Below are 23,084 nucleotides of genomic sequence, written 5' to 3' on the forward strand. Positions count from 1 at the left end.
TTAACTTATTTTTCAACAGTGTTTTCCCCTTTAATATAGTAAATAGGTTACTTCTCCAATGGAAAAAAAGTTATAAAATTGGTTTGATCAAGCATTATCTTATAAATTTTCTTACTAAGAATACAATTAATCTACAATTGTAAATAACTTATTTCAATTCACCATTATATCAAAATTAAAAAGACAAGACCAGTAGTTTTTTTTTTTCAAAATTATATATTTTTATTAAGGCATTTTTCCCTCTATGACTTTTCCCACATTCACTAATCTCAAATATATCTGTTAAAAATTTGTTTACGTAAAGAACTGAAATACATCATTTTGTGTATTGGTTAGTATTTCTATTGTGTCTTTTAAAAATCCTTTACATGCCCACATTATCCATGTTCGATTATAAATCTATTCTAATCAGACAGTGAGACTGTGCTTGTCTAAATCTCTTTGTAGCAGAATTGGTTAGTGATGCTAGTTATCAAAAAGTTATCTCTCTATATACAGAAAACCATATCATTTTTATCAGCTCAGTAGACCACAGAGCTTTCCACAAATAGCTCTGGGCCCCAAGGCCAGTCTGACTATTGGTTAATGCAAATAAGCATAGAAAATGGAGAACATAGGCAAAACACTCTCCGACATAAATCACAGCAGGATCCTCTATGACCCACCCCCTAGAATATTGGAAATAAAAGCAAAACTAAACAAATGGGATCTAATTAAAATTAAAAGCTTCTGCACAACAAAAGAAACTATAAGCAAGGTGAAAAGGCAGCCTTCAGAATGGGAGAAAATAATAGCAAATGAAGCAACTGACAAACAACTAATCTCAAAAATATACAAGCGACTCCTGCAGCTCAAGTCCAGAAAAATAAACGACCCAATCAAAAAATGGGCCAAAGAACTAAAAAGACCAGTAGTCTTGAAAGAAGATAAAAATTAAGTAGAAACAGCATAGGAATGGAAAGAAAGATAAAGCTCACCAAAGATAAATAAAAATGACTGTTACCAAAGTCCAACAAAGGAGCCAGCATAGTGTGTTAAGAGTGTGGGCTCTAGTACCACACTCTTATTAAGGTATATATACAGTGTTATGTATGTATAACATAGAATGTATAACAATGCCACATTTTAGGTGGGAGAACTAAGGCCCAGAATGGGGAAGTGACCTGCCCCAAATTTCACAGAAAACCAACGGCAGAGCCCAGAAACCCTGTCTCCTGATTTTTGACCCTTTTTCTGCAGAAGAACCACACCTCCTTACCTGTCACAATTCCTGGATTCTTTCTTTTTTTTAGATTTTTAAAAATAAATTTAATTAGAGGACAACAATATTGTCTTAGTTTCTGCTCTACATCACCATGAATCAGCCATAGGTACATACATATGTCCCCTCCCTCTTGCACCTCCCTCTCAGCTCCCATCTCATTCCACCCCTTTGGCGGCAGTTTAGTCAATAAATCGTGTCCGACTCTTGCAACCCCATGGACTGTAGCCTGCCAGATTCCTCTGTCCATGGGATTCTTCAGGCAAGAATACTGGAGTGGGTTGCCATTTCCTTCTCCAGGGGATCTTCCCGACCCAGGGATTGGACCCAGTTCTCCTGTTTTGCAGGTGGATTCTTTACCAACTGAGCCACGAGGGAAGCCCCTCCCACCCCTTCAGTTGTCATGTAGCACTGGGTTTGAGCTCCGTGATAAATATAGCAGATTCCCATGGCTATCTATGGAGAAGGCAATGGCACCCCACTCCAGTACTCTTGCCTGGAAAATGCCATGGACAGAGGAGCCTGGTAGGCTGCAGTCTGTGGGGTCGTGAAGAGTCAGATACGACTGAGCGACTTCACTTTCACTTTTCACTTTCATGCATTGGAGAAGGAAATGGCAACCCACTCCAGTGTTCTTGCCTGGAGAATCTGAGGGACCGGGGAGCCTGGTGGGCTGTCGTCCACTGGGTCGCACAGAGTCGGACACGACTGAAGCGACTTAGCAGCAGCAGCAGCATGGCTATCTATACATATGGTAGTGTATATGTTTCAATGTTACTCTTTCAATTCGTCCCTCCCTTCTCCTGGGCTCTTTCAAACCCCCTGGTCCTACCACCTTCTTCCATTCATTGAGTCCTGCAGGTTCCGGCACAGGCCCTCCGTGCAAACCACAAACCTGGCCTCATCCCAGGCCTGAGCAAAAGATGACTTAAGGCTTCCTTAAATCATGACTTAAGTCATGACTTCCTCCGCTGACAACAGGCCCAGGTCCCAAGGCTCGAGCCCAGGAAACAGGGGCTTGTGAATATGGCCCAGGTCCTCCAGGCTCCATTTCCAGACTCTCCCTGCAGGCCCATTTCCTTCCCCACTGCCAGATGCATCCGCTCCACGTCATCCGTTAGCAAGTCATCCAACAATTATTCAATTTTCCTTAAGGGATACGCCACGTTTAATTCTCAAACAAGCCTGTGAGCAAATGGCATTATTTCAAGATGAGGCTGAGAGGTTAAGAAAGGAAAAGAAGTCACACAGATGGTGTACAGAGGAGCTGGGGCTGGGGCCAGGCAGAGCCCACTCTCATAACCACACACAGCATGCTATCCAACCCCCACCCCCCCACCCCCACTCTGGTAAATTCCACCTTCATCCTTCCAGGCCCAGTCGAGATGCCACATTGCACCCCAGTGAGCGCCTCCTTCCCCCATCCTGGACACATGCAGAGCCTGGTCTGCATATTACAGCAGCCCTGACCATCGGTACCCACTTGTTGGTTGGCATATCTGTTTCCCTTTCGAGACCCTGGCTATGTGGTCAACTCTCCTTTCTCGCCTGACTGCCTGAGTACCAAGCAGGCCCTCAGAAGATGTTTGCTGAGTGACTGAGTGAGTAAGTGAATAGATGAATGAATCAGCACATCAGAAATTGGGATCTGTCACCAGCATCCCACGTGTGGAATGGTGCCCATCAACACACTCGGGAAGTGGTCCGATTGCGTGCGCTACGGGGTCCAGAGAGTACAAACCAGCAAAGGGTTTGGGCCAGAGCTGTTCACCCTAATATTGCCACTTGCTCCCCGTAGGACTCCCTTCACCTCCAGGGCATCAGCTACTCGTCTGCGGCAGGGGGATGACAAGAGTCACTGTGAGTCCACCCTGGACGGGGTGCTGGGGCATGAAATGGGAACCATGACAGAGGCACTCCTGCCCTTCAGGAGCTTCCAGACAAGAGAGGGGTGTGGACCACCAGGCAATTCCTAGAGTGCAAGGTGGCTGCTGTGGGAAGTGAGCCTGCTTCATGCTGTCACTCAGTGGTGGGGTGGGGTCGGGGGCAGCCTGCACAGGGTCTGCCAGATAAAACTGGAACAAGCATCTCAGGCAGACGGGGCAGTGAGTTCCCAGCGTATGTGGGGCTAGAGCTCTGGGGACCACATCGTCCAGGACTGTGTAAGCTGAGCCAAGACATTTGGACCTCACTTCTGAACAATGGGTTGAGTGGCTGTCACTCAGGAGCTCCATGGCTGTGGACACAAATTGAAAAGCTGGTACATGGATGGACCTGGAGACTGTCATCCTGAGTAAAGTAAGTCAGACAGAGAAAGAAAAATATCATATGACATCCCTTATGTGAGGAATCTGGAAAGAAATGATACAAATGAATTTATCTACAAAACAGAAACAGGCTCATAGGCACAAAGAATAAACTTATGGCTGCCAGCAGGAAAGGATGGGGAGAAGAGATACTAGGCAATTTGGGATGGACTATACACACAGCTATATTTTAAATGGATAACCATCAAGGATCTACTGCCTAGCACAGGGAACTCTGCTCAATGTTACGTGGCAACTGGGATAGGAGGGGAGGCTGGGGCAGAATGGATACATGTATATGTACAGTTGCTATCCAACGGGACAGGTCCCTTTGCTGTCTACCTGAAACTATCACAGCATTGTTAATTGGCTACTCCAATATAGAATAAAAAGTTAAAAAAAAAAACCTAGTGACCATCTCTGCTGTGTCATTCTTTGGGCATCCCCGGGTCGCGGCTGCTACAAGAGACGCTTGATGCCTCGTTCGCTTTGTCCCTGAGAGCTGGTTCACACAGGCCTTAAAAGCACAAAGGGGCTGAATGTTAGAGAGACGCTGGGGGACAAGGGAACCCAGGCAGAGGGTAAGAGATGCTGGAAAGCACAAGAAAGCGTTTTCAGTTCAAGGGTTTTAAGTGCTGGGGGCACTGTGGCTGGGCTTGTGCTTACGGGAAGCAGCTGGGTGCAGACGTGGGGATACTGCTCCTGGAGGGGACACTGAGTTCCTGGGCACCCAGTAACCCAGGATTAGAAAGAAACCAGGATGCGGGTCTGGATAGGGAAGTGGTGCCACTGCCTGGGTCCTATAAGGAAGCCCCAGGTGGTCCAGGACTGAGGGACAGAGAGGGAGGGGGGTGTGGTTTTATTGAGCCTCTACAATGTGTCAGGCCCCGGGGTAAGCACTTCCCTGTACTCTGCAGCTTGCAGGACACGAGGTCTATTCTCAACCACTGACCACAGCTCCCAGGATGTGCCTCCTGCAGTGAGCTATAAGCCCCAGGGGGCAGGCCTGGTATCCGTCTTGTGCCTGCTGTGTCCCCAAGACCTGACATATTTTAGGTACTCTACGGTGATTTTTTTTTAATCTTAAACTTTTAATTTTGTATTGGAACATAGCCATTTAACACTGTTGTGATAGTTTCAGGTGGACAGCAAAGGGGCTTGTCCCTACATGTACATGTATCCATTCTCCCCCAAACTCCCCTCCCATCCAGGCTGCCTGCCACATAACATTGAGCAGAATTTCACATGCTCTCCAGTAGGTCCTTGTTGATTATCCATTTTAAATAGATCAATGTGTACAGGACCACCCCAAACTCCATAACTATCCCTTCTCCCCGCCCTTCACCCCAGGCAATCCTAAGTTCATCCTCCAAGCCTCCGCAGTGATTTTGGATGATCCAACTTTCTTTTCCTCTCTCCTCCTTCCTGCCTTTCTTAGTTTTCTCTCTCGCTTCCTTTCTTCCTCCTGTGTTCCAAGACAAGTTGAGCCATCTCATTGAATCCTTTAAAGAGCCCGAAGTTAGGTTATGGTTGGGGAGTTTATTTTGAAAACAACAAAGAGTTTTACCAGACCTGTTAGGCAGTAGATTTGAAGAAGGAAGGAATTAAGGCTCGGAAGTGTTAAGTTACTTACCCAAAGTCACACAGCTAAAAAGGAGTGGGGCTGAAATCTGACCCAGTTTCTTCTGAGGCCAAACACACTTCCTCCCTGAATGAGAGAACTCAGAAAATTTGGCCCCAGACATGGACAATGGGAGGCCAGGATTCCCACAGGTGTGTGATGTCAGGCAAACGACACCTCCCACCATTGGTTTCTACCGGGTCTGAAGAATCAGGCTGAAAAGTAACTAGAGAGGTGGGATGCAGGGCCAGGCTCCAGTGCCCCCAGGCCAGCAGGGTTTAGGCAAGAACCTGGGGAGGAGGGAGGAGGTGATCTTAAGATGAACTCACACCATTTGAGCTCTGTCTGACCTCTACCCATCCTCAGTAAATTGGTCCCCACTTCACCAAAGATGACTAATAAGAAAACCTTTCTACAGGCACACTGTTAGTTTTTAAACTTCTAACTAAGAAAAGGGTCGTTCTCATGAGAAACTGATTCAATGCTGATGCTGCAGACCATTTCTTATCTCTCCATCATCTATGCAGTTCTGACCCATCTCATTCAAGGCCGTGAATTTTTTATTGAGTTATTACTTGGCCTGTATTTTGTGTCAGGCCTGGGCAAGAAGAGATGGCATTGGGGTTGGGGAGGTATCGTGTGGGATGCTAGATTTCCGTGTGGTAGGCACCTCAGGCGGTACCTTTTACTGCTGCAGGAGCTGGGAAACGGGGAGGCGTGACTAAGTCTTTCTGTCTTCTCTTTTCCTGTCCTGGGTTTGCGGTGGCCACAATGAGGGGGAGGAGGGGAAGTGAACTGCTGGAGGGGCAGCCCCGTCCTTGTCTCGAGTGGGCTGGGCAGCAAACCCAGAGGAGGGGAGAATGAAAAATTTCCTGGGTGGCCACCTGGCTCCTCACTGTGTCCCAAGTGAGTCTAAAGGATCTGTGGTTACCTTTGGCCAACTGACGACGTCCCTTTATCTCCTTCCTCTTTGAGACCCACTAAAGTGACAGTCAAGGAATAAAAAAGGATCAGTCTGTGAGGGCACAGGGAATAGGAGAGCGACTACAGTGTCTTCGAGATTTCAGCTGCTTTAAGTACTTTTTGGGTAGCAAGAAGCAGCTGGTCAATGAAAGAACTGATGGAGCAAGGCAACCATTAGCTCTGGTCCTTCATGAAAGTGTGTTCTCAGAGGTGGCTGCATGTGGTGGTCAGATGGCCAGACGCTTCGGGGTCCACCATTCCATCTGTGCAGTGAGGTCTCAGTATAACCTTGGCAAAGTCAGTTTCTTCCTTCTGAGACTCATTTTTTCCCATCAGTAATAGGAAGAGACCTTACTGAATTCTTATCTGCTGGTGCCTGAACTACCTTGAGTTTCCCATTCCCGCCCCCCAACATGTACAGGCACATTTGTTTTGATGCCACTTCTGAAATGGAGTGAAGGTATTTTTGCATTTTTTTTCCTCTCCCAGGACACTTTTCAAGCCACCTGCTGCAGGTGGTCTTCAAGGGGAATTTCATCTCTGACATGCCAGGACTCCCACCCAGGTGTTAGGATGAAGAATACATGGAATGGAGGGGTTGTGAGGATGTAAGACCTTCATGTGGAAGAGCCAGGCACAGAGGGGCTTCAAAGGGAGCCAAAGGACTCTTGGCTGGGGATGGCAGAAGGGGCTTTAAAGAGACGCTGGTGTTTGCAATGGGTAGAAAATTCACAGAGGGAGACAACGAGGAGGGCCCTGTGGGTGGAGCTTACAGTGGCAGCAACTCCTGGAGATAAGAAAGCATGTGACATCTGCAGAGAGTTGCAAATATTGTAACTACAGGAATCCATGGAGACATCCCCTGAGTTACAAATGGCCAGGTCAGCAGTTTGCACTTCAGCCTACTGACCATGGGAAACTGTCAAGTTGGCATCGTGATTTTTTGAATAATTAATTAGTTCATTAACTTGACTGTAATGGGGCTTAGTTGCAACACCCAGGATCTTCGTTGTGGCCTATGGACTCTCTAGTTAGTTGCAGTGCATGGGCTCAGTTGCTCCACAGCATGTGGGATCTTAGTTTTCTGATCAAGGATTGAACCCTGATCTTCTTAACCACTGGACCACCAGGGAAGTCCCAGCCTTGTGACTTTTAAAAAATTTATTTATTTTTAATTGAAAGATAATTGCTTTACGGTATTATATTGGTTTCTACCAAACATCGACATGAATCAGCCATAGGTTTACCCATGTCCCCTCCCACTTGAACCTCCCCCCGACCTCCCTCCCCATCCCACCCCTCCAGGTTGTTACAGAGCCCTGGTTTGAGTTCCCTGAGTCACACAGCAAATTCCCATTGGCTATCTATTTTACATATGGTAATGTACGTTTCATGTTACTCTCTGTACATTCCCCCCTCTCCTTCCTCCCCCCACCCCCACCCCCGTGTCCATAAGTCTATTCTCTGTGTCTGTGTTTCCATTGCTGCTCTGCAAGTAGGCTCATCAGTACCATCTTTCTAGATTCCATATATATACGTCAGTATACGATATTTGCTTTTCTCTTTCTGACTTACTTCACTCCGTATAATAGGCTCTAGGTTCATCTGCCTCGTTAGGACTGACTCAAATGTGTTCCTTCTTATCAACCTTGTGATTTTAATACACAGATATGGGCCAGCTACCTTTCTTGAGCACCTAGTATGTGCTACTTATTCCATGCATCTGCACTGTACACCAAGTCTTCAAGACCTGGCCACTCGGTCGCTGGGCAGTCACATATCTCTCTGGCCATTTCCTCACTGTCCTTCATGCCTAGCTGTGTTTACACAAGCTCCTTCCTCTATGGACAGGCCCCTTTCCACTTAACAGCCTTCCTGCTGGAGACTTTGCTTGAAGAACATTCCTCTGGGAGGCCTCTCTGCTGTGGGCAGTTCCCAGGCCTCCCCTGCGCCCTCCACATGGCACATGCCCTACTGTTCTTGCACCAACTGGCTTTTCCTTACTTATCTGTGAGTCAAAGGGCAATGACTTTCATTTTCTTGTTAGCTGTCTTCCCTGAGGCTACCCAAGGACCGAGAACAGGGCAGGCTGTTGAAAATATTGTGATTGGGAGAATAGAATTTGCAGCTATCTGGGCCAGGCCCTTGACATAAAACATAGCAGATCTTATTTTTTAAATTTACTTATTTTTTAAAATTACTTATTAGTACTTATTCGGCTTTGTTGGGTCTTAGTTGCAGCACAGGGGATTTTTAATCTTCATTGAGGCGTGTAAATTCTTAGCTGTGGCATGCGGGGTCAGATTCCCTGATCAGGGATCAAACCCGTGCCCCTGGAACTGGGAGCACAGAGTGTTAGCCACTGGACCACCAGGGAAGTCCTAGCAGATCTTACTTAATGCTCCTGCACACCCGTGAGACTTGAGTTGCTCTTCCCATTTTGCATGAGAGATGTGACTTAGGTGAGTTTATGCATCCGCTGATTTGCAGATGTGGTATTTAAACCCAAGTGTGTCTCCTCTGTGCTGCTGCAGAGCTCCTCTGCTCCGTCATGTTCCTGGGACAGTGACTCCATTGATGGATGAAAAGACATGAGGTCAGAGGAGACAGAGGCCACTTCCTCTCATTCAATGTTCTCTAGGCCCTACTCAGCTGGGACAGCTTCTACTCGGCCTCTCAAGATCCTTATCTGCACCTGTGCCTGGGGAATTTTTCCTATACCTCTCACACCTCCCAGGAGAGTTGGAGAAAGGCGTTTTCCACGTGGTCACTGGACGTGAGTAACTGTGGCTTCCCCACCTCTGCACCGGGGGTTGGAAAACCCCACCCAGGTCTTCTGATAAAAGCCCTGGGCCCTGAAGGATAGACCAGAGGAGAACTCTTTGCTTCACCAGACTCACTGAGACCCTTGCTGTGAGGTCTGAGCCGGACAACCTGAGATGAAGCTCATCATCGCCGCACTGGTGTGCCTGCTGCTGGCCGGGATGTGGTTACAGGATGTGGACGCCAAGAGCAGTGAGTTTGACTGGAGTCACTTAGGGGAGGGCGGAGACTCAGACGGGCACTCTGGGGTTGCAGGGTGGGGGAACAGGTTCACCTTGAGCTCCCTGCCTCCATCGCCACTCCTTCGGGAAGAATTCTCCCCGAAGAGGAGGAAGGGAGGTCTTGGATGGGGGCAGGGGGCCAGCAAAAGAAACGTGAATCTGGAGTCCACACTGACCACTGAGCAGCTCGCTTCAGTCAAAGGAGGTCTGCTTCGTCTAGACCCTGCAGCCTGATGGATGGAAGTGGTGAGGTCATTTAGGCCAGCTGGAGGCCTGAGGTCCAGAGGAGGGACTGATAGGGGTCTTGCCTCCACCAGGCAGAATCTGAGGTCAGGACAGATTGGCTAACCTTGGGCAAGTCACTTGACCTCCCAAACTCTGGTTTTGCCATCAGTAAATTGGGATTTGATTATGCCTACCCTCTAAAGCTGGTGAGAGAATACTGACCTAACGACAGACAAATGACATAGGCTTTGCAAGCAGTCAAACTAGGAGGTCCGAAATGCAAGTCCTTTGAGGGGGTTGCAAACCGGCAGAGTGGAACTTGGGGGTCAGAGCTGTGAGCAGGGTAGAGGACCTTCTGGAGTGGCTGGGGGTGGGGGAAAGCTTGGCGGTTCCCAGAAGCTCTTTCCTGATCACTTCTTCAAGTTTAAGCTCCTAGCAGTCTCTAATCCTGCCCCAAATAGCAGACTGCAGTTGAATCAGACTCACCAGGGCCCCAGGGCCCTTGAACCCAAATGTGGGGGCAGAACCATGCACTAGCGGGGGGATGTCATAGCTAGAAGAACCTTTAGAAATCAGTTTTAAAAGTCTTGTTTTACAGCTGGGAGGTCTGGAGTTCAGAGGAAAGGCTCATCTTGATCAAAGCCACACAGCTGTTTTGTCGGAGCCTGGGATCTGAACCCCAGTGTCCTGATTCTGCCTGAATACAGAACGAGGTGGCTGATGACACACTAGGGTCCTTTGGATGTGGCCCCAAAGCCTGAGCCTGTCCTGGAAGCGTTTTTTTCCCCCTCCATCCTGGGTGAGAGGAACTCAGAATGGGTTGAGAAATAAATGCAAGCCATTCTTGTGCTTCTCTTCTAGTGCATGTGCCATCCTCCAATTGCTGTTTCAGAACGGTGAAGGGAAAAATTTCTCCGAAGAAAATCCAGTGTTACAAGAACATCAGCTCCACCTGCTCCTACAACGACCGTCTGATGTAAGAAATGTATCCTCTTCCGTCCCTAACTTGATTCTCCAGAGAACAGAAACTGGCCCACCTGGGATTAGAGCAGCAGACGCTAGATGGCGATGTTCCACTAGATAAAGGTTGTTTTTTTTTTTAACCACGCCATCGAGCCTGCCAAAACCTTGGGTGCAGAGCCAAGAGTGGACTCTAGGGGGAGCACCTGTGCTCCCGCAGTGACATGGGTTTCTTAAAGCTCCAAGGCGCCAAGTATTGTATCTTAATATTTTATGCCCAGAGCTTAAAAGCTCCAGGCACCACTGTGTGATGGTACGAGTGAGGGAGGTCTCAATTAGTTCCTGTCTCTAGATTTGCCATCCTATAACCTTGGGTGACTCCGGGCAGATAACTTTTCTGAACCTGATTATCTGAGTAGCTCTCGGCACTCCTGAGCTGTGAAGTGGCATAATCACGATAGTTGCATCACAGGGTCCTTACCAAGCTCCAAGGAGGTATCTTACGCTTGACACGCAGTGTCTGTGAGACATGAGACACTTTCAAGTGTATTATCTCACTCAGCTAACTCTCCTGGGGCACGCATTTTCATCATCATGAAAACTGAGGTTCAGGGAATTAAAGAAATTTGTCTAAGGTCGTGCAGATAATTAAAGGCAGAACTAATCTATGGTTTTTGGACAACAGCCAAGTTTGGGAGGTGGACAGATCAGAGAAGAAACACATGCGCACACACACATACCCCCAAAGCAATGATTGCTGCTAAGTCGCTTCAGTCGTGTCCAACTCTGTGCGACCCCATAGACAGCAGCCCACCAGGCTCCCCCGTCCCTGGGATTCTCCAGGCAAGAACACTGGAGTGGGTTGCCATTTCCTTCTCCAATGCATGAAAGTGAAAAGTGAAAGTGGAGTCGCTTAGTCGTGTCCGACTCCTAGCGACCCCATGGACTGCAGCCTACCAGGCTCCTCCGTCCATGGGATTTTCCAGGCAAGAGTACTGGAGTGGGGTGCCATTGCCTTCTCCGAAGCAATGATTAGGGGGTTGCAAATGGATACAGACACATGAAAAGATGGAGCAGGTGAACTCTCAGAGATATTCCAGGAGAGGATTTGTTCCCATGCTAAGAAGTTGCCTACAGCCTTTGCTGTTCCCTGATACACTGAATCCACCAAAAGGGTCCAGGAAATGTGATTTAAAGAACTACCACCCCACCCCCGCTGAAGCTGGGGTGTTCCTCCCAGTGTCCACATCATAGATCTTATGGAACACTTCATTCTACAGGAGAACAGCTCAGGGGTGCCCAGGAGCGATGTGGGGGTCATGGGGTGGGGCATGATGTGTGTGTGGCACCCAGGGCTGACTCAGGTGACTCAGTCCCTCTTCTATTCTCTGCCCACAGATTCAAGCTGACTGGAGGCCTACAGTCTTGTGTCTTGCAAAAAGATTTATGGGTTCAGGCTTATTTAAAGAGGATAAACCTCTGCCAGTGAAAGGAAATGTGAGCTGATCCCTTCTCATCCTGGACTCAGGACACCACGTGGCTTCACTTGTCTAACTTCACACCAGTCCTTCTTCCCCCATCTTCACCCGGTCACGCCAAAGGGTCTGCTGGGTTCTAATAAGCTATGTTGTTGCACTTTATATATTTAAATTCTAGAATCTTTAAGTTCTGTCCCCCACCCCCTCTGCGCCTCTTAGACCCCACAGGGATTTCAAGGTGCAAAGTTGATTGACATTGAGGGGCTGGGCCCAGGGGGTGGAGAGGAGGGAAGCAGGTTGGAATTGGTGCCCTGGGAACTGACTTCTTTTATTATTATTTAATTTTTGTTGGAGTATAGATGCTTTACAATGTTGTAGTAGTTTCTACTGTACAGCAAGGTGAATTCTTGACACTGTGGAACTGACTTCTTGTCAATAGAAGCCAATAAATGACTCAACACAACTCTGCTGACTGTCTTTGTCCTGGGGGAATAAACGTTGATTTGGGTTGTGATGTAGATGCTCTGCAGGGCTGGGTCCCCATTTGCATGCTCTCCGCCCCTGCCCTGCCCTGCCCAGAGGGTTTGGAGGCTATTGTTATCCAAAAGTCACAGCTGCCCTAGCTGGGGGGGGGGGGGGGGGAGGGGAGGCAGGCGGCGGGGAGGGCATGCAGGGGGGTTGCCATCTGCCTGTTGCTAGCCCTGCTGTAGAGAGGAGGTGGCTAAGGGCTGGAGAGATTGACACCTACAGGCCTGAGGACACGTAGCAAGTCAGGAGCAAATCTGGCCTTAGAGCTCAGGGTCCCTGCTGTGGTCAAGTCATGTCCTACTGCTTGCTAACTGCTAAGTCGCTTCAGTCGTGTCCGACTCTGTGCGACCCTATAGACGGCAGCCCACCAGGCTCCCCCGTCCCTGGGACTCTTCAGGCAAGAATACCGGAGTGGATCGCCATTTCCTTCTCCAATGCATGAAAGTGAAAAGTGAAAGTGAAGTCGCTTAGTCGTGTCAGACTCTTAGCGATCTCATGGACTACAGCCTGCCAGGCTCCTCCGCCCATGGGATTTTCCAGACCATGGTACTGGAGTGGGGTGCCATTGCCTTCTCCGTCGAATATGCCTTTGTTGTTCAGTTGCTGGCGATGCTCTTGGCAAGTGCCCGTTTGTAGTTGACACTGGTCTCCCTAGTGTCCCTAGAGTCGCAGGTTACACACGTTGGAGCATGTGATTGCCCCTTTTAAAGGGACAGGGCCCCTTCTTCCTCTTTGTCCCCTGGGGGTTCACCTGTTTCTTCTCGAGACTACCTCCCTCCTCTGGATGACCTCTGCTGGCATCTCCATCAGACATGGACTCACCTGCCTGGACCCTCCCCAGAAAAGATCCTGCTAATTAACTCTCCAGGCCCTGTCCAGTGGACACAGGGTCCCTCTGCCATGCTGTGCCAGGCAGTCACTTGGCACATGGGGACTTGGAAAAGAGTTCTACCCTGGAAGGCAGTGTAAGCAACTTTTGGCAGAAAAGAGCTCTCTTCAGGAGGCCACTTTTGTCTTGTCACTGTCCTTAAACCAGGCATCCCATGCTCTATCATCTCCAGCCTTAGCACACCTTTCAAATCTTTTGATCATACAATAGGTTACCTAACTTGTTGCTTTTTCCATAGATCAGAGAAGTAGAAATAAAGAGTAAGTAACAGATAACCAGATCTCTTCCCCAGTTCTTCTCATTCCTTCAGGCATCTCGAGATTCGATGTCAAAAGATAGCATCTAAAAAAAGATCATGAGCAGTCGACAAGCATTGCACACCATGGGGGATGGTGAGGACTCTGACTGCCATCCCATCCCAATGATTAATTGAGATGACTTTCCTGTTTCCCTTTAGAAGCTTTCATGGCTGAGCAGAATCTTCCGAGATGGTTTTGGGGGGGACCCTGAGTCCACCATCTCCCCAGATTGCTGGCATGCTGATTAAAGGCAATTTTCCTTTCTGTCAACACTTGAGAGTTTGGTTTTGTAGGCAGCCTTTGTAGGCAGCCCTTTCATAGTGGCTCACAGTCTCAGGTTTCATGGTGATGGGATTAGTTTCTGGATTGTCTTTAACCAATCATTCTGACTCAGAGTCCTTCCTGGTTCAGCCAAGATGGATGCCAGCGAGAAGGATTCTGGGAGGTGGTCGGACACGTGGTGTCACTTTTTGACATTTCCTGAACTGACTCCATGGACGTGAGTCTGAGTGAACTCCGGGAGTTGGTGATGGACAGGGAGGCCTGGCGTGCTGTGATTCATGGGATCGTAAAGAGTCGGACACGACTGAGCGACTGATCTGATCTGAACTCTCCCAGTTGGTGGTGGCTTATTAGTTTTGTGTTCCTTACTGCAAATGGTTACTATGGTGCCTGGCCAGGGTGGGCGGTTTCAGTCAGTGTGCTTCCCCTAACACCCTCTAGCCAACCCTGTCCTGCCCTTGGGTCCTGCTCCAGACTACTCTTCTAGCATCTCCCACCCTCCGCCCTCCCCATTGCTCCAAGGCCTTCAGAGCTGAGTCCAAACTCCCATCTTGACATTCCAATTCCTCTGTAAGCACGTCTCAACCTTCCTTTCCAAAGATCTGCGGCTTTTCCTTTCTGAATCCTACATGCCAACTATCTAGGGGTGTTCGCTGCAAGCCCTCTCCCCTCTTTTCCATCCGGCATCTCTTCCACAGCAGTCTCTGCTCTGCCAGTGCTACACCATCCTCCAAGGCCCATTGTCTCCAAGTCCCACGTTAGATATCAAATCCGATACTAATCAGGGCTGTGTCATCTATTTCCCCCTGGGACTCTAGTATACTTAATGGCTGCATTACTCCCGGGTGGAGGACTACTCAGAGCTGGGAGGCAGGGGCGCAAGGAGACCCGTTGGAAGCTGATGCTGGGGACGGGAGCCATTGTTCTAGAATATCCTGAGCTGGTGAGCCAGACCCTCTGTGACATACAGATGAGCCCAGTTAAGTCACACAGTCAGGGAGGGTCTGGCTACACCTGTTAAGTAGCGCGCCTCAAAGCGCCCCCTACTGGATGGGAGTTATCCATGAAGAAAACACTACTGCTGTATTGGAGATTTTATTTATTTATTTATCTGGCTGCACTGGGTCTTAGGTGCACTGTGCAGGATCTTTAGTTGCAGCATCTGAAATGCTTAGCTGTGGAATCTGGCATCTGGTTCCCTGAGCAGTGATCGAAACCAGGACCCCTGTGTTGGGAGTATGGAGTCTTAGCCAATGGATCACCAGGAAAACCGCTGCATTTGAGGTTTTAAACAAAGTGTATTTTCTGCAAAAAAGTCAGTGGTCCTAAAACTGTACACATCTTTCCATAATAACTTCCCTGTTGGCTCAGGCAGTAAAGAATCTGCCTGCTAATGCAGGAGACCTGGATTTGATTCCTGGATCAGGAAGATCTCCTGGAGAAGGGAATGGCTTACCCATTCCAGTATTCTTGCCTGGAGAATTTCATGGGCAGAGGCGCCTACAGTTCATGGGGAGGCAAAGAGTTGGACATGACAGAGTGACTAACACTTCCACGCTTTTCCATAATAATATATTAAGCAATACCTCACACTCACCAGGCACTGTCCTTCTTAGATTGCAATGGCCCTTCAAAGCCATGGCTCTCTAGGCATGTTCACTCCCCACTGGGGAGGTAAGCAGGAGGGAGACCCACTGCCCATAGCTTACAGGAGAAGGAGTTGGGGCTCCTGACAGGAATCAAGTGGCTCAAGACCTTACTTTAAAAAAAGAGATCACCAATATTCAAAATAAGTCCTCAACCAGCCACAATCCAAATAATACTAAATATTATTTAAGACATGGTATATTTTGTATCATGAAACCAAAAGGACTCCATTTGAAAATTAAGGTCAAATTAGTCCAGGGTAGGGACAGGAGGCCCTGGGGACTGGGGAACATTTCTCATCCTCTGGTTTGGTCTTAGTGTGGCCAGAAGAGTTCAAGTCTTCAGGGTATGATTTTTTAAAAACACATTTAATATTTGAATATTTAAATATTTAAAATATTTATTTATTTGGCTGTATCGGATATTTGTTTCCCCATGAGGGATATTTCATTGTAGTGCACAGACTCTCTAATTGTATTGCACAGGCTCAGTAATTGTGGCCTGTGGGGTTAGTTGCTCTGTGGCATGTGGATGTGGGATCTTAGTTCCCGGACCAGGGATTGAACCCATGTCTCCTGCATCGCAAAGCAGATTCTTAACCACTGGACCACAAGGGAAGTCCCGGGTGTGAGTTTTTGATCCAGGCTTTTCACATAATTCTCCTTTGGGTTGGCACTGGTTGGTTCTGAAGCTGTGGATGAGGGTGGGCTGGCAGGGTCAGGTGACATGCTGGAGGGCTTTATCTCAGGGATGACTCCTTAGACGCTAAAACCTGTCAGGCCCACCTGCTACAGGGGAGGGGTCCTCTCTGGGACAGGAAGTCAGAGGGGAGTAGTAGGGAGAGACCCTCTGGAGGTGGTCACTGTGCTTGCCAACTGCCCTCCCCCCAGGAGAAGCTGGCCAGGCATCCACCACAGTAACCACAGAAGTGTGAGCTGACACCCATTCAGGGAGCAGGATGTGGGGTGTTACCAGCCCTCTCTGGGCCTGTCCCTGGTGTAATAATAGGAAGTTTTGGATTACATAGTCTGGTTGGATCTTATCCCCTGAGTGTAATGCCTCAAATTTGTCTGATGTCTGTCTGGTGAGGCAGAACTTTGAGGGGATAGAGAAGAGGATGTGGAGTGGGGGAGGGGTAAGATAAGGTGGGAGTGGAGGGGAGCAGAATTTTTCTACTTACATGACAGCTTCCCGGGGACCCTGGCTGCTGACAATGCGATCGCTCTTCAGCTTCTGAGAGGGAATCTTCTGAGGTTTCTTTAACCAAGAGGAACCTGCTGTTTCTTATGGTTAAATGGGAAACAGCAGGTGACCAGGACATGGAGCGTGTCTAGAAATAAAAGTCACAAAGAAAAAGCATTGGAGGAGATGCCAGGTTGTTCTTAGCTTGAATGCGGCAGGGGAAGGCGAGCACAGAGGTAGAAGTGGGTCTCATCCACCCCAGGTCCAGTGCTCCTGCCCACTGCCCTGAAGGTGGGGTAAGGCCAGGAACACGTGCCTCAAGATTTCTGAGGTTGATCCGCATGGAGGGGACACATCATTGCTGATTGAGGAAGGTCGGTGTGACGGGACTTGGATATGGACTCCAACCTACAGGGTTTGGAAAGAGTCATTGTATCTAGATGCCAAGTTATGTCTGACTCTTTTGCCACCCCATGAACTATAACCCACCCAGCTTCTCTGTCCATGGGATTTCCCACACAAGAATACTTGAGTGGGTTGCCATTTCCTTCTCCAGGGGTTCTTCCCAACCCATGAATCCTACCCGCATTCCTACAGTCACAGGTGGATTCTTTACCATCTGAGCCACCCGGGAAGCCCTTGGGAAGATTAGCTGGCATCAAAAAACAGGCCTTGGATTTGGAGTGGGCAGTGTAGGCTTTATTCTGGCTCTGCCGTGGCCTGGAGGTGGGAGGGGGCAGGCAGGATGTCTGCCGTCCCCAGCATGGGCTCTCGCTTCTGTCTCCAGAATTAGAAGTTGAAACCTTGAGGGTCCCTGGTGCTCTGATAGGGTGGGAAGTGAAGGGCTTTGTTTTAGGCTTTCCTAGAAGACGAGAAACTGAGAGTGAGAGAGGAAGGGAAGAGGGAAGAGAGATTGAGCTGACCTGGCTGAGTCAGCACCTGGGTGCTGAAGGCATCTGCTGGGAGCCGCAGACCCAGAGATGCTGTGGAGACCTTCCTGTGGGAAGGGGCGGATGCCAACGTCACCCTGAAAGCTATTGGTTTCTGATTTTGTCTCAGCCCTGCGGTAGCTCTGGCTGCCCTGCCTGCCTGTGTAAGTAGCAGAGAGGATGGGGTAGCAGGGATCGCAGAGGGATGTTTGCCTGGCTGGGGTCATGGTCAAGTCAAGATGGAAAGGGTCTTGAGTCTGCTAAGCTGGAGACTGAGCTGCCAAATTGTTTTCCAGGAAATGCAAGATGGAAGTTGTGAAAGATGTAGCCGGGTAGGCACTGCCTCCGCCTTAGCTGCTCAGACCGCAGAAAGGAAGATGGAACACGTATGTGCTGGCAATAGCCCTAGGAAGTGACCCTAGGAGCTGCTGTCTCCAAATGAAACGGGAAACCATAGAAAATACCTCTGGTGCTAGGGACTTTCCCCTATTACGTATTTAGTCCTGACAAGGTAAGTACCATTTATAGATGCGGACACTGAGGAGCAGAGAGCTTAAGTAACTTGCCCAAAGAGTCATGGGGAGTAAGAGGTGAGGTTGGGAGAAACAGCTGTAAGTTTACATATAATCACCAAGAGTTTCATGTCACTGATGTCTTTTTCCAAGATAAGTGCTAAGTAGAAGTCTCTTGGGCGTGCTCAGTTGCTCAGTCATATCCGACTCTTTGCGACCCCACCGACTATAGCCCGCCAGGATCCTCTGTCCGTGGGATTTTCCAGGCAAGAGTACTAGAGTGGGTTGCCAGCAGGAAATGTGGATTCAATCCCTGGGTTGGGAAGATCCCCTGGAGGAGGACATCTCATACTGGAGAAAAATTAAAGCTGGCCCCTGGTGACTGGGCTCCTCCCATCACATATAGGTGCTCCCTTCTCCTGCTCAGACCTAAAGGGATATGGTTTGAAAACCACTGATTTGTCTAGGTCCCTTGTTTTCAGGAAGGTTTGTTGATGGGAGAGGATGGGGAACAGAGCAAAGATGTTGGCTCCTTGCTCCTGAACCTAGCTCCCTCCTGCAAGGAGTCTGAGCTAGGAATTTGGGAGTTGGGTGAGCGGGTGGGGAGTTCCAAAAGGCACGGTGGCAAAGAGGGAAGAGCTTGGACTCTAATGGAAAACCTAGCAAGTCTCTTAGCCTGGATATTTCTATCCCCACGCTCACTCCTGCCTCCCAGATTTTGCTTACCTTTTGTACCTGCTCGGAATAGTCTCCCGTCCAACCTCCGTTCTTGCGAGTCTTTCTACTCTAGCAAAACAAGCCCAGTGACGTTAAAGGAAATGAAACAAACAGCTAAGATTAGTGAAAGGAAATGAAACAAAGAGCTAAGATTAGCAGAGGAAGGTGGTTCTTTGACAAGCCTATGATGAAGATGAAAGTCTCCTGAGGCTGATCAGGAGAAAAGGAAAAAACAGCAGCACCAGTAGGGGCGGTTCCTCCAGAGTCCACAGATCCCAGGAGGAAAATAAGAACCTTCTGCCAGTAACTTTAGTTTCGATGAAGTGGATGGATTTCTTAAAATCTGACTTACCAGATTGCAAGAAAAAAATGTTTAATTCTTAAACTATTTAAAAAGTTGAGTAATGAAAAATTTTCCACAAAACATCCTCCAGTCTCGGAAAGCTTTAACAACTCTTTCTCCAAGCATTCCAAGAGTTACTGATTCCTGTCTTACACAATTGCTTCCAGAGAATATCAAACGTGTGCGCTCTTCAACTCATTTTGTGAGTCTTGGACATAAAAGTGTGTCAGGAATTACGTGAGAAAAGATTGCAAGCTTGTCCTGGCAGACACACATTCCATTTCTAATATTCCATCCTCTTCTCTGGCCCAGAAAGTCAGCCTGTGTGGATCGCATCAAAGAGCTTGCAGGTCTCCTGGCTTCAGATTGGGTTTGGACACGGGAGCCCTTCAGGGTGCTGGCGAGAGGGAGTCATTAGGGTGAAGAACTGATTTCTCTGCCGCCTTCCTGTACCTCTCCCTGGATGCAACCCTTGATCAATGGTTTTCCCTTTCTCTCCAGGTGACCCTCTCCACTCTCTTCATCCGTGTTTGGGAGAGCTACATTGTCCTTGTGCCTTTGGGTCCAGGGGTGGTCACCATGCTGTTACTAGCCTCAAAGAACCAAGCAGCTTTATGGTTTCGCCACACTCAGCCAAACATTCGATTGCATTTTTATTATTAAACTCTCCTCAAATCATTCCAACATCAGTGTCATTCACTTCTTCCTGACTGACATAGTTTTGGGTACCAGAAGTGGCTCCTGGCAACAGAACGTCCAAATAGGATTCTGGAACTGGGTTGCTCATATATTTTAGGAGTATAATAATGGCATGTGCTGGCATCATGATTACTTAAATTATCTCCAATAGTAGGATGGCAGACTGAGTTGTATCAAGCCCTCCAGGTGATTCTTAATGGGCACTAAAATTCGAGAACCAGACGACTACAGCATATCCCATGGCCATCCCTGATCTACAGACAATAGATACTAGAGGGCTCTTAAGGACACTGCCCTTCTCTCATGGCCCCATCAAGGCATCTCTTAATCCGTATAGTCAAAGCTATGGTTTTTCCAGTAGTCGTGTAGGGATGTGAGAGTTGGACCATAAAGAAGACTGAGTGCCAAAGGATTGATGCTTTTGAATTGTGGTGCTGGAGAAGACTCTTGAGAGTCCTGTGGACCGCAACAAGAACAAAGCAGTCAGTCCTAAAGGAAATCAACCCTGAATATTGATGGGAAGGACTGATGCTGAAGCTGAAGCTCCAATCCTTTGGCCACCTGGTATGAAGAGCCGACTCACTGGAAAAGACCCTGATGCTGGGAAATAGTGAAGGCAAAAGGAGAAGGGAGTGGAAGAGGATGAGACGGTTGGATGGCATCACTGACTCAATGGACATGAAATTGAGCAAACCCCAGGAGATGGTGAAGGACAGGGAAGCCTGGTGTGCTGCAATCCATCGGGTTGCAAAGAGTCAGACATGACTGAGCGACTGAACAACAACAGAGGAAGTGTCCTCTGGCCTTCTCATAGAGTGCAGTTAGGGATGGCTGGGTAGCTTGCACATAATAGATACTTTTCAATAGCTCCACTTCCCGGAGCCTTTGGACACCTTCCTAATGTCCCAGGGAGTTCTGGTATTTCAACTTCATCAACTGCAGGCTTCTTTTGAAGTCTAGATTCCAATCAGCCAATGTAGCTAAACAGTCGTCACTCCCAACTACTTGTGCTAATGCACTGAATTGTGAATTCTGGAAAAGCACATTCATACCAATGAATTTGACAAACTGAGTCTTATATGTTAATGTCCTCTTACAGTGTAGTGCTCCACATGCCCCGCCCCCAATCTTTCCTCCAAATTGAGTGACTGGGGGGACTTTCATACCCTTCCAGCAGGAACTCCTGTCTGTCCTTCCCTCTGTTTCAGGACCTATTATCTTAGAATACGTTTAGGAACCTGGGGTCTGGAGTCAGCCAGACAGGGACCTAAATCCTGTATTCACTATTTACTTTTTATGTGGTTTGGAGCAAATTGTTTACCTTTCTGAGCCTCTAAGAGGAACTGGTTGTTAATTATTACATCATTGTGATGCTTCAAGAATCTAATAAATAATGAATGCGTGGTAAGTGCTCAGTCCAGTGCCAATAATTTTTATTTAAAAATTTTTAAAAATTTTTCATTAAAGTATAGTTGATTTATAATGTATAGTTTCTGGTACACAGCAAAGTAATTCAATTATACAGATATATAATACATATAATATGAAAAAGAATATGTAATTATTTTTATATTCTTTCCCATTATGATTTATTTCATGATATGGACTATAGTTCCTTGTATTATATAGTAGGAGCTTGTGTTTATTTATTTTATATATAGCACTACTAATTTCACTATTAATTTACTAGAAATTTTTATCTACTAATTTCACACTCTTATCTCTCCCATATCTTTTCCCTTTTTGTAACAATAAGCGTGTTTTCTGTGTTGGTGAATCTGTTTCTATTCTGTAAGTTCATCAGCACCATATTGTCGATTCCACATATGTGATAGCATATGGCATGTTTTTCTCTTTCGGAATCATTGCATTTAGTATGACAATCTCTAGGCACATCCATGTTGCTGCAAATGGCATTGTTTTATTCTTTTTTACGGCTGAGTGATATTCCATTGGGTGTGTGTATATATATATATATGTGTGTGTGTGTATACTTGCCACATCTTTATCCATTCTTCTGTCGATGGCCATTTAAGTTGCTTCCAAGTCTTGGCTACTGAAAATAGCACTGCTATGAACATTGGGGTGCATGTATCTTTTCAAATTGGGGTTTATTCCAGCTACATGACCAGGAGTGGGATTGCTGGATCATATGGCAACTCTTATTTTTATTTCTTTAAGGAACCTCCATAGTGTTCACCACAGTGGCCATATAATTTACATATCCCCCAACAGTGTAAGGAGGGCTCCCTTTTCTCCATACCCTCTTCAGTATTTGTTATTTGTAGAATTTTTAATGATGGCCATTCTGACCAGTGTGAGTTGATACCTCCTTGTAGCTTTGATTAGCGTTTCTCTAATGATTAGTGATTTCAGTGTTGACCACCTGGTGATAATCATGTGTGGAGTCTTCTCTTGTGTTGTTGGAAGAGGGTGTTTGTTATTACCAGTGTGTTCTCTTGGTAAAACTCTATTAGCCTTTGCCCTGCTTCATTCCATACTCCAAGGCCAAATTTGCCTGTTACTCCAGCTGTTTCTTGACTTCCTACTTTTGCATTCCAGTCCCCTATAATGAAAAGGACATCTTTTTTGGGTGTTAGTTCTAAAAGGTCTTGTAGGTCTTCATAGAACCATTAAACTTCAGCTTCTTCAGCATTACTGGTTGGGGCATAGGCTTGGATTACCGTGATAATGAATGATTTGCCTTGGAAGCGAACAGAGATCATTCTGTCGTTTTTGAGATTGCATCCAAGTACTGCATTTTGAACTCTTTTGTTGACCATGATAACTGCTCCATTTCTTCTAAGGGATTCCTGCCCACAGTAGTAAATATAATGGTCATTTGAGTAAAATTCACCCATTCCAGTCCATTTTAGTTTGCTGATTCCTAGAATGTTGACGTTTACTCTTGCCATCTCCTGTTTGACCACTTCCAATTTGCCTTGATTCATGGACCTGACATTCCAGGTTCCTATGCAATATTGCTCTTTACAGCATCAGACCTTGCTTCTATCACCAGTCACATCCACAACTGGGTATTTTTTTTGCTTTGGCTCCATCCCTTCATTCTTTCTGGAGTTATTTCTCCACTGATCTCCAGTAGCATATTGGGCACTTACCGACCTGGGGAGTTCCTCTTTCAGTATCCTATCATTTTGCCTTTTCATATTGTTCATGGGGTTCTCAAGGCAAGAATACT

At 47.4% G+C, this 23,084-nt stretch overlaps 1 protein-coding gene across 1 annotated transcript; it reads left to right on the top strand.

The window, feature by feature from the left end:
• The first annotated feature begins 8,877 nt into the window (after positions 1-8,877).
• Positions 8,878-12,321, top strand: CCL1 (C-C motif chemokine ligand 1). Its single transcript, XM_061390394.1, has 3 exons — positions 8,878-9,166; positions 10,282-10,396; positions 11,779-12,321. Exons 1-3 carry the CDS (start codon positions 9,091-9,093, stop codon positions 11,867-11,869), a joined length of 282 nt encoding a protein of 93 aa, XP_061246378.1. The 5' UTR covers positions 8,878-9,090; the 3' UTR covers positions 11,870-12,321.
• The last annotated feature ends 10,763 nt before the right edge of the window (positions 12,322-23,084 follow it).

The sequence above is a fragment of the Bos javanicus genome, chromosome 19 (assembly GCF_032452875.1).
Source record: "Bos javanicus breed banteng chromosome 19, ARS-OSU_banteng_1.0, whole genome shotgun sequence".
NCBI lineage: Eukaryota > Metazoa > Chordata > Mammalia > Artiodactyla > Bovidae > Bos > Bos javanicus.

Excerpts from the sequence above, each read along its gene's own strand:
- CCL1 (XM_061390394.1), top strand. The coding sequence starts at position 9,091 with ATGAAGCTCATCATCGCCGCACTGGTGTGCCTGCTGCTGGCCGGGATG. Across the intron at positions 9,167-10,281 it reads GGATGTGGACGCCAAGAGCA|TGCATGTGCCATCCTCCAAT; the intron begins GTGAGTTTGACT and ends CTTCTCTTCTAG. Across the intron at positions 10,397-11,778 it reads TCCTACAACGACCGTCTGAT|ATTCAAGCTGACTGGAGGCC; the intron begins GTAAGAAATGTA and ends CTCTGCCCACAG.